The 12,016-nt window shown below is 35.6% G+C and overlaps 1 protein-coding gene across 2 annotated transcripts in view; it reads left to right on the top strand.

Moving 5' to 3' along the window:
- The window catches only part of LOC149798754 (glutamate-rich protein 6-like), a 107,759-nt gene extending 96,789 nt beyond the window's left edge, over window positions 1-10,970 (top strand). For both annotated transcript variants that reach the window (XM_089957628.1, XM_089957627.1), the window contains one exon: window positions 3,743-10,970. In XM_089957628.1, coding sequence (XP_089813754.1) covers window positions 3,743-3,932 — 190 coding nt within the window. In that variant the 3' untranslated portion in view covers window positions 3,933-10,970. The remainder of the gene's footprint in view (window positions 1-3,742) is intronic.
- Window positions 10,971-12,016: the final 1,046 nt, after the last annotated feature.

Below are 12,016 nucleotides of genomic sequence, written 5' to 3'. Positions count from 1 at the left end.
TTGACTACCTCAGTTGACCTAACCTTGACTACCTCAGTTGACCTAACCTTGACTACCTCAGTTGACCTAACCTTGACTACCTCAGTTGACCTAACTGTAACTGGGTACCAGCCTTTGTGAGGGTTAACCTGCAGTTGACTCGAAATTGCATTAATCTCCAACCTTGTGAGTCTTTAGTTTACTTGGGATTACTGCAGTTACATACAACCCAACATCCCATCACTACTTCTTATTCATCCTGTGGATTATTCTCATGGCTTCAACATCCCATAGCAGAATGCTCCAGTGGCCTAGTGGTTAGAGCGTCCGCCTCGGATGCGGGAGGTCATGGGTTTGATCCCCAGCCGAGTCATGCCAAAGACTTACAAAAATGGTACTTACAGCTGCCTTGCTTGGCACTCAGCATTAAGAGGTTAGGACTGGTCGGCCTGGTGTCTGGATAATGTGACTGGGTGGGACATGATGCTACATGTCTGCAGCATGATGCTTCAGTGCTAGACATCACAATTAACTGCCACATTGCAGACATCGTAGCGATATGACTGAAAAAGTGTTAAAGCTACATTAAAAATCCAAATCATACACACACACACACACAGCATCCCATAGCCATTTCTTATCCATCCCATGGATTATTCTCTTGGATTCAACATCCCATAGCCACTTCTTGTCCATTCAATGGATTATTATCATGGATTAAACATCCCATAGCCACTTCCATCCTGTGGATTATTCTCATGGCTTCTATGTCCCATAGCCACTTCTCTTATCCATCCCATGGATTATTCTCTAGGCTTCAACATCGCATAGCCACTTATCCATCCCATGGATTATTGTAATGGCTTCAACATCCCATAGCCACTTCTTATCCATTCCATGGATTATTCTCATGGATTAAACATCCCATAGCCACTTCCATGCTGTGGATTATTCTCATTACTTAAACATCCCATAGCCACTTCCATCCCATGGATTATTCTCATTACTTAAACATCCCATAGCCACTTCCTATCCATCCCATGAAATATTATCATTACTTAAACATCCCATAGCCACTTCCTATCCATCCCATGGAATATTCTCATTACTTAAACATCCCATAGCCACTTCCTATCCATCCCATGGAATATTCTCATTACTTAAACATCCCATAGCCACTTCCTATCCATCCCATGGAATATTCTCATTACTTCAACATCCCATAGCCACTTCTTTTCCATCCCATGGAATATTCTCATTACTTAAACATCCCATAGCCACTTCCTATCCATCCCATGGAATATTCTCATTACTTAAACATCCCATAGCCACTTCCTATCCATCCCATGGAATATTCTCATTACTTAAACATCCCATAGCCACTTCTTATCCATCCCATGGAATATTCTCATTACTTAAACATCCCATAGCTACTTCCTATCTATCCCATGGAATATTCTCATTACTTAAACATCCCATAGCCACTTCCTATCCATCCCATGGAATATTCTCATTACTTAAACATCCCATAGCCACTTCTTATCCATCCCATGGAATATTCTCATTACTTAAACATTCCATAGCCACTTCCTATCCATCCCATGGAATATTCTCATTACTTAAACATCCCATAGCCACTTCCTATCCATCCCATGGAATATTCTCATTACTTAAACATCCCATAGCCACTTCCTATCCATCCCATGGAATATTCTCATTACTTAAACATCCCATAGCCACTTCCTATGTATCCCATGGAATATTCTCATTACTTAAACATCCCATAGCCACTTCCTATCTATCCCATGGAATATTCTCATTACTTAAACATTCCATAGCTACTTCTTATCCATCCCATGGAATATTCTCATTACTTAAACATCCCATAGCCACTTCTTATCCATCCCATGGAATATTCTCATTACTTAAACATTCCATAGCCACTTCTTATCCATCCCATGGAATATTCTCATTACTTAAACATCCCATAGCCACTTCCTATCCATCCCATGGAATATTCTCATTACTTAAACATCCCATAGCCACTTCCTATCCATCCCATGGAATATTCTCATTACTTAAACATCCCATAGCTACTTCCTATCTATCCCATGGAATATTCTCATTACTTAAACATTCCATAGCCACTTCTTATCCATTCCATGGAATATTCTCATTACTTAAACATCCCATAGCCACTTCCTATCCATCCCATGGAATATTCTCATTACTTAAACATCCCATAGCCACTTCCTATGTATCCCATGGAATATTCTCATTACTTAAACATCCAATAGCCACTTCCTATCCATCCCATGGAATATTCTCATTACTTAAACATCCCATAGCCACTTCCTATCCATCCCATGGAATATTCTCATTACTTAAACATCCCATAGCCACTTCCTATCTATCCCATGGAATATTCTCATTACTTAAACATCCCATAGCCACTTCCTATCCATCCCATGGAATATTCTCATTACTTAAACATCCCATAGCCACTTCCAATCCATCCCATGGAATATTCTCATTACTTCAACATCCCATAGCCACTTCTTTTCCATCCCATGGAATATTCTCATTACTTAAACATCCCATAGCCACTTCCTATCCATCCCATGGAATATTCTCATTACTTAAACATCCCATAGCCACTTCCTATCCATCCCATGGAATATTCTCATTACTTAAACATCCCATAGCCACTTCCTATCCATCCCATGGAATATTCTCATTACTTAAACATCCCATAGCCACTTCCTATCCATCCCATGGAATATTCTCATTACTTAAACATCCCATAGCTACTTCCTATCTATCCCATGGAATATTCTCATTACTTAAACATCCCATAGCCACTTCCTATCCATCCCATGGAATATTCTCATTACTTAAACATCCCATAGCTACTTCCTATCCATCCCATGGAATATTCTCATTACTTAAACATCCCATAGCCACTTCTTATCCATCCCATGGAATATTCTCATTACTTAAACATCCCATAGCCACTTCCTATCTATCCCATGGAATATTCTCATTACTTAAACATCCCATAGCCACTTCCTATCCATCCCATGGAATATTCTCATTACTTAAACATCCCATAGCCACTTCCTATCCATCCCATGGAATATTCTCATTACTTAAACATCCCATAGCCACTTCCTATCCATCCCATGGAATATTCTCATTACTTAAACATCCTATAGCCACTTCCTATCCATCCCATGGAATATTCTCATTACTTAAACATCCCATAGCCACTTCTTATCCATCCCATGGAATATTCTTATTACTTAAACATCCTATAGCCACTTCCTATCCATCCCATGGAATATTCTCATTACTTAGACATCCCATAGCCACTTCTTATCCATTCCATGGAATATTCTTATTACTTAAACATCCCATAGCCACTTCCTATCCATCCCATGGACTGTTCTTATGGCTCAAACATCTCATAGCCACTCCTCTTATCCATCCTATGGATTATTCTCATGAATTAAATATCCCATAGCCACTTCTATTATACATCCATTAGATTTTTCTCATCGATTAAGCTTTTCATGACCTCTCTGTAATGGAGGCATCTTGATTTGGTCCAGTCCTGCCAAAAATCACCTTAATAGCATGACAGCACAAAACCACATGTCGTATTACAAAACTGTTTAAGTCATAATTGTATTTATATTGTCACGATGATTTGATCAGATTTTCAAGTTGAAAATAAACATTGAAAATGTATTTTCTCTTTCAGAGCTCTACTGGACAAGGTGGAGAATCTTCTCAAGTTCCCAAATTCTCCTAAAATTGACAAGATTCTTCCACCTCTTCACATCAGTGCCCAAGTGCACCGCAATCAGAAACTTCGCAAAGAACAGGCTAAGGCTATCACTGCCAGAGCTACTAAGAATAAAAAAATTCTCCCAGCTGTCTCAGTCAACTAGTTTCCATCAGAGTTACTTCCCCCTTTGTATCTCACTATTCAATCAGAAACTTTTTATACATAATTAACATTCTGCAAGTTTAAAAAAGTGGACTTAATATAGGCAGCCTAAAGCCAGCAGTGTTTGTTACAAAGAGAGCCTTGCCACGTTGATGTTGTACAAAGAGGAAGCACTAAAGAATAACATCATTGCATGTGTTTAGGAGCTTCAGTAGTGAAACCTTTGCTACCATAATTTTTGCTGTAATCATATCTTCTATAAACATCTATAACTTTACTTTTTGATAGCTGATTTCTAACAGTAGAATGCTTTTGTAAAGCAAAATGTTGTGATAATATCTATGTAATTTTCATTAACTTAAATTCTTGATTAATTGAATATATGGGAAAGATTAAATCATACTATATTTTCATAGTTTCAATGATATAGTGCATTTAATTACATAGTCGCAAATACCACAAGTATTTCTCTCATTTTTGTACATTAGAATTATGAAACCCTTTTACTTTATTTGATAAAATTAGTCCATATTTTAACTTTAAAAATTAATTTATTGGTTTTTTTCTGTACAAATTAAATTATCAATGTTTATTACTATTGTGTCATTTTTTGGAAACATGTTTTTTTATACTTTTTTCCTTAGCCAGTCAAATTGGATTTGTCAACATTGCTCTGAATATTTCAAGACTTAGGGCATTTATATGTACACTATATTTATGTACACTATACTTGTGTACACTGAGTTTTTTCAATAAAACCAGAATTCTCTACTTAAGGTTATGCCATGAGGTGGGGGTGATTTATTTCCCTCTACTCAGTGTTATGCCATGGTGGTGGCAATTTTTTTCCTCTACGTAGTGTTATGTCATAAGAGGGGGGTGATTTATTTCCCTTTATTCAGTGTTATGCCATAGTGGTGGCAGTTTATTTCCCTCAGTAATATTTGAATTATTAAACTTTTGAATTGTCTTATGCTAGCTGCAGCATTCTAAGTGATTGTGTCCTTTGGACACAGTTATTTATGGGATTTTTATTTTGCTTTTATTTTAGATTGCAAAGACAAAATACACTAGTAAGACTGCATTAAGGGAAACCTATTTATAAGAAAACCTGTATTCACTTATACAAAGACAAAATGCACTAGTAAGACTGCATTAAGGGAAACCTACTTATAACAAAACCTGTATTCACTTATACAAAGAAAAATACACTAGTAAGACTGCATTAAAGGAAACCTATTTATAAGAACCGTATATTCAGTTATACTAGAGTTGTCAAAGTACTGATTTGGGCCCAAATTCCTAAATTATTGGTGGGGGGGGGCATGTCTTGCCAGCACAGCTTCTTTTGAACTTATCCTTAGAATTTCACTGCTTTTCAACTGGTCCTTAGAATGTCATTTCTTAAAAACAGGTCCTTAGAATGTACTCACAACTTATAAATAGGTCCTTAGGATGTACCTAGTTATTAATGGGTCCTTAGGATGTACCTAGTTATTAATGGGTCCTTAGGATGTACCTAGTTATTAATGGGTCCTTAGGATGTACCTAGTTATTAATGGGTCCTTAGGATGTACCTAGTTATTAATGGGTCCTTAGGACCAATGTTCCCTCTAAGACAGGTGGCTGCGCAGTCGCACAGCTCATTAGAAATCGCTGCGCAGCAGTTTCAAAATTCCACGCACAAGTTTTGGTAGCAAATACCAAAGTCTAGTTTAGTTTAATGGTGCTTTCATAATCGTAGCATAACATTTTCATTGCGATAAAGTATGAAAACTATACGTGATTTCTAAGCCATACATCTTCTTTAATAAAAAGACATTATTACAAATGTGTATGTAGTCAGTATTTACAACTTACAATCACAAATGTTTCTGAAAATGTTTTGCTCATGCAGAAATGAGGCTGCTCAAACAACTGCCAGTTCCACACACACAGGAAAAATATTAGAGGGAACGTTGCTTAGGACATCACTAATTATAAACCAATTTCTCTTTATATTGATGAATTTTGTATATTTAAAACTGACTTTCTTATTCCTTAGGTTGTAATAATGTAATTTTGTTTCAGGCTTTCTTTATCAGTTGAATAGATGGTTGTAGTCAAAAGAGATATTTTTTAATTGTGATACATTTGCATGCAATTTTGTCGGAAATTGAAATATGTCAAAATCTCATCATTCGATGTTATTTTGAGTTCCTTGGAATATATTGCATGTAATATAATATCATGTGTTAGACTCCACTCCCCTTGCTTATACTGCTATTATACCATAAGGTTTTGGCACAGTCTTTACAAAATGTATTATTTGTTTCTAGAATAATTCTCTGAAGTACAGCTTTAAGTGTTTGTATTGCATGTCTCTAGCAACAGATAATACAGGTAGTCCTGTGTGAATTTGTAACTAGTATCTACCTTAAGCCATATTAAGCTATGAGTAACACACATACAGAGCCTTGCACACATGATTAGCAATGTGAATAAACTGAGTAAAACACATACAGAATCTTGCACACATGATTAGCACTGTGAATAAACTGAGTAAAACACATACAGAATCTTGCACACATGATTAGCACTGTGAATAAACTGAGTAACACACATACAGATCCATGCACACATGATTAGCACTGTGAATAAACTGAGTAACACATACAGAGCCTTGCACACATGATTAGCACTGTTAGAATAAAATGAGTAACACATACAGAGCCATACACACTTGATTAGCACTGTGAATAAACTGAGTAACACACATACAGAGCCATGCACACCTAATTAGCATGGTTAGATTAAATTGAGTAACACACATACAGAGCCATGGACATATGATTAGCACTGTGAATAAACTGACACACAAACAGAGCCATGCACACATGATTAGCAGTATTAAAATAAACTGAGGAACACGCATACAGAGCCATGCACACATGATTAGCACTATTAGGGACCATCCATTTAGTATGTATGCAAAAATCTGGTAAAGCTTGACCCCTCCCCCCACCATACACATGCATACTTTTTGACACACACCCCCACCTGCGTACATACACTTGATGCACACACACGAATTCTATAGAACGGCCTTTATTTAATCCATGCAGAAACAATCAAGGATTAATAACATTAAATTGTTTAATGAAACAGATAGTCCATCATCATTGAATATCTGGCTGTATCAAAGAAATAGCTATAACTTTAAAAGGTTTGACTAGTGTCTGCTAAAATTCAAATGCCAACTGAACCCAGTCAAACAGGTTACGTATTAGACAAATTATTATTGAGCATTCACCAACCAACCAACCATTTCCTATGCGTATGTACATTATCAATAGCCCCCCATATGCAAGCATATGCATCTGGGTTAACCCCGCCCTCCCACTCCATGCCTACGTACTAAATGGATGGCTCCTTAGAATAAACTGATTAACACACATACACAACCATGCACACATGATTAGCACTCTTAGAATAAAATGAGTAACACACATACACAGCCATGCACACATGATTAGCACTCTTAGAATAAACTAATACACATACACAGCCATGCACACATGATTAGCACTCTTAGAATAAACTAACACACATACACAGCCATTCACACATGATTAGCACTCTACGAATAAAATGATAACACACATACACAGCCATGCACACATGATATAACTGTTAGAATAAACTGAGTAACACACATGCACAACCATTCACACATGATTAGCACTCTTAGAATAAACTAACACACATACACAGCCATGCACACATGATTAGCACTCTTAGAATAAACTAACACACATACACAGCCATTCACACATGATTAGCACTCTACGAATAAAATGAGTAACACACATACACAGCCATGCACACATGATATAACTGTTAGAATAAACTGAGTAACACACATGCACAACCATTCACACATGATTAGCACTCTTAGAATAAACTAACACACATACACAGCCATGCACACATGATTAACATTGCTATAATAAACTAACACACATACAGAGCCATGCACACATGATATAACTGTTATAATAAACTGAGTAACACACACACACAGCCATGTACACATGATAGCAATATGAGAGTAAACTGAATAACATACAGAACCATGCACACATGATAACACTGTTAGAATAAACTATATAACACACATACAGAAACATGCACACATGATTAGCACTATTCGATTAAGCTGAGTAACACACATGTAGAGCCATGCATACATGATTAGCACTGTTAAAATAAACTGAGTAACATGCATAGAGCCATGCACACATGATTAGCACTGTTAAAATAAACTATAACACATACAGAAACATGCACACATGATTAGCATTGTTAAAATAAACTGTATAACACACATACAGAAACATGCACACATGATTAGCACTGTTAGAATAAACTGTATAACACATACAGAGCCATGCACACATGATTAGCACAGCTAGAATAAAACTAACAACACATACAGAGCCATGCACACATGATTAGCACTAGTCTGTTAGAATAAACTGTGTAACACACATACACAAACATGCACACATGATTAGCACTTTTAGATTAAGCTAAGTAACACATGTAGAGCCATGCATTCATGATTAGTGATGTTAAAATAAACAGTAACATGCATACAGAGCCATGCACACATGATTAGCACAGCTAGAATAAAACTAACACACATACAGAGCCATTCACACATGATTAGCACAGCTAGAATAAAACTAACACATACAGAGTCATGCACATATGATTAGCACTGTTAGAATAAGCTACAGGTAAATAAAAATAAAGCAGTTCAAATTATTTTGTACTTCATTATTTTGGAATCAAGGAAAGACTTGTTTGATCTCTATATAATGATAACAGTTACACAGCAGCAGGGTTTACATATTCAGGATTGAGCAAAAATAAAACACTATTGTTAAAAACATAACATTGTGCTGTATTGGTGTTTTTATGTTTTCTGGATTGAGCTTAATCAGTCTTTTTTCCAGAAAGTTTATTCAATGTTCAATATTATACAATACAATAGGCTGTTGGAAAAACAGGAAAAATTATAACAAATGGGATAACAGGGTTCAGATGTTAATAGGTATCTTAGTCAACACAAAGAATTATAATTTTAGTATGTGTTATCATATTTTCCATGACTAGTTTACATTTTGGCTAATGATCCATGGATGAGTATATTTTATATGACAATGAATGATCTGTACAAGATATAGACAGCACTATATGCAATTTTGTACGTACATGTGTATGTATATATATATATATATATATATATATATATATATATATATATATATATATATATATATATATATGTTTGCAATGGTTATATTATATTTTGATTTAGAATATATATTAAAGTTATGTTTAAATAAAGGATGCAACAGTCTGATTTGTTTGATGTTTTGCTTTCCATATATTTTTACACTTAGCAATGTTCATTTTATATGGTACATCATGGCCTCATTGTATACTGTGGTAATAGTATACTATTTTACATACTGTGGTGATATTATACTATTTTACATACTGTGGTGATAGTATACCATGTTGTGGTGTCAGTATACTATTTTACATACTGTGGTGATAGTATACTATTTTACATGTACTGTGGTGATATGATACTATTTTACATAATGTGGTGATAGTATACTATGTTGTGGTGTTAGTATACTATTTTACATACTGTGGTGATAGTATACTATGTTGTGGTGTTAATATACTATTTTACATACTGTGGTGATGGTATACTTTTTATATACTATGGAGGTGGTATACTATTTTACACTTAAGTAACATTATATGTAACTATAGCAGTATATCATATATATAAAGTACTAAACTGCAGAGAGCATAGACCCAGATTTTCATTCATAACTGCAGACAGCATAGACCCAGATTTTCATTCATAACTGCAGACAGCATAGACCCAGATTTTCACACATAACTGCAGACAACATAGACCCAGATTTTCATACATGCAGACAGCATAGACCCAGATTTTCATACATGCAGACAGCATAGACCCAGATTTTCATACATGCAGACAGCATAGACCTATATTTTCATGCATGTGGACAGCATAGACCCATAGTTTTATATATTAAGACAGCACAGACCCAGATTTTCATTTATACAGACAGCACAGACCCAGATTTTCATTTATACAGACAGCACAGACCCAGATTTTCATTTATACAGACAGCATAGACCACTATTTTCATGCATGCAGACAGCATAGACCAAGATTTTCATACATGCAGAGAGCATAGACCCAGATTTTTATACATACAGATAGCACAGACCCAGATTTTCATACATTTAGACAGCACAGACCCAGATTTTTATACAAGCAGACAGTATAGACCCAGATTTTCATACAGACAGCATAGACCAAGATTTTCACACAGACAGCATAGACCCAGATTTTCATACATGCAGACAGCATAGACCCAGATTTTCATACATGCAGACAGCATAGACCCAGATTTTCATACATGCAGACAGCATAGACCCAGATTTTCATACATGCAGACAGTATAGACCCAGATTTTCACACATACAGATAGCACAGACCTAGATTTTCATACATTTAGACAGTACAGACCCAGATTTTTATAAAAGCAGACAGTATAGACCCAGATTTTCATACAGACAACATAGACCAAGATTTTCATACAGACAACATAGACCAAGATTTTCATACATGCAGACAGCATAGACCCAGATTTTCATACTTACGGACAGCATATACCCTGATTTTCATACATAACTTAGTGAACTGGAAGATCTGGTTGTAAAACAACTCAGATTTAAAAGTAACATGTTGAACTTCCTTCCTATCTTTGGTTGTTATTACATCATAATTGACATGACCATGACTTGATGAAATGTCATCATCACTTGCAGTGTTAGCAACAGTTTTTGGTTATGCTGATGAACTGCCTTATTCCAATTTATGTTTTCATTTAAAAATTACAGGAATTGCATTAACAATTTAAAGTACAGTTATTTCATGGAAGGTTGTCCTGTGTTTTTTTCAACACCTGTCTGTGTTATTTTCAACACCTTTCCTTTGTTATTTTCATCACTTGTCTTGTGTTATTTTCAACACCTGTCTTGTGCTATTTTCAACACCTGTTTTGTGTTATTTTCAACCCCTGTCCTGTGCTATTTTCAACACCTGTCCTGTTTTATTTTCAACACCTGTCCTGAGTTACTTTCAACACCTGTCTTGCACCATGAGGATCTGTTCATTCAGTACCTAACAGGATATTCATCTCCCAAAGACTTACCTATTTAGGAAGTATAAGTATGATTACCTCCAAGTCTGTTCCAAAAGTTATTTGACTGAGATCACATCAAGATGAGGACATTAGGATCAAGATGAGGACATTAGGATCAAGATGAGGACATTAGGATCAAGACATTTTATGATTGTCAAAATGTTTTTTGCTTGAGGTTACATGTAAAACAACAACAAAGAGCAAAACCCTTGATCTAAAGGGTCATTGTACACAAGCAGCTTTGGTTCCATGATATATTCCATATGGTGTGTTTGTACGTGATCAAGTACAGTATTTGGTTCCATGATGTATTCCATTGGGTGTGTTTGTACATGATCAAGTACAGTATTTGATTCCATGATGTATTCCATTGGGTGTGTTTGTACATGATCAAGTACAGTATTTGGTTCCATGATGTATTCCATTGGGGGTGTTTGTACATGATCAAGTACAGTATTTGATTTAAAATGGACAATTTAAAGTTTTAAGTATTTAGGAGACTTGATTTTGATTTTGTCAGATCAATGCTAACTGTGCAGCCTAAAATGATGGTCAATGCAATATTACATGCCTTCAGATTGTGCTTCAAAATGCAGTTAATTGATCTTATTATTTTGTGACTTATAAAACACATTTAACATGGAAATAAAAATGGTACTATCATATGAATGGTTTCTTTAAATTTTTTGAAAGTAGCAAGTGGAAGAGGTGGGTCGGACATTAGCATCAACAGACGAATTAGGGGTAATATCTTCATTGACTTCACTGTATACATTTTTGA

The sequence above is a fragment of the Sinohyriopsis cumingii genome, chromosome 5, assembly GCF_028554795.1.
Source record: "Sinohyriopsis cumingii isolate HCF-2022 chromosome 5, ASM2855479v2, whole genome shotgun sequence".
Taxonomy (NCBI): Eukaryota; Metazoa; Mollusca; class Bivalvia; order Unionida; family Unionidae; genus Sinohyriopsis; species Sinohyriopsis cumingii.
The sequence above is the reverse complement of the archived record's forward strand: the minus strand, read 5'-3'. Positions and strand labels throughout refer to the sequence as shown.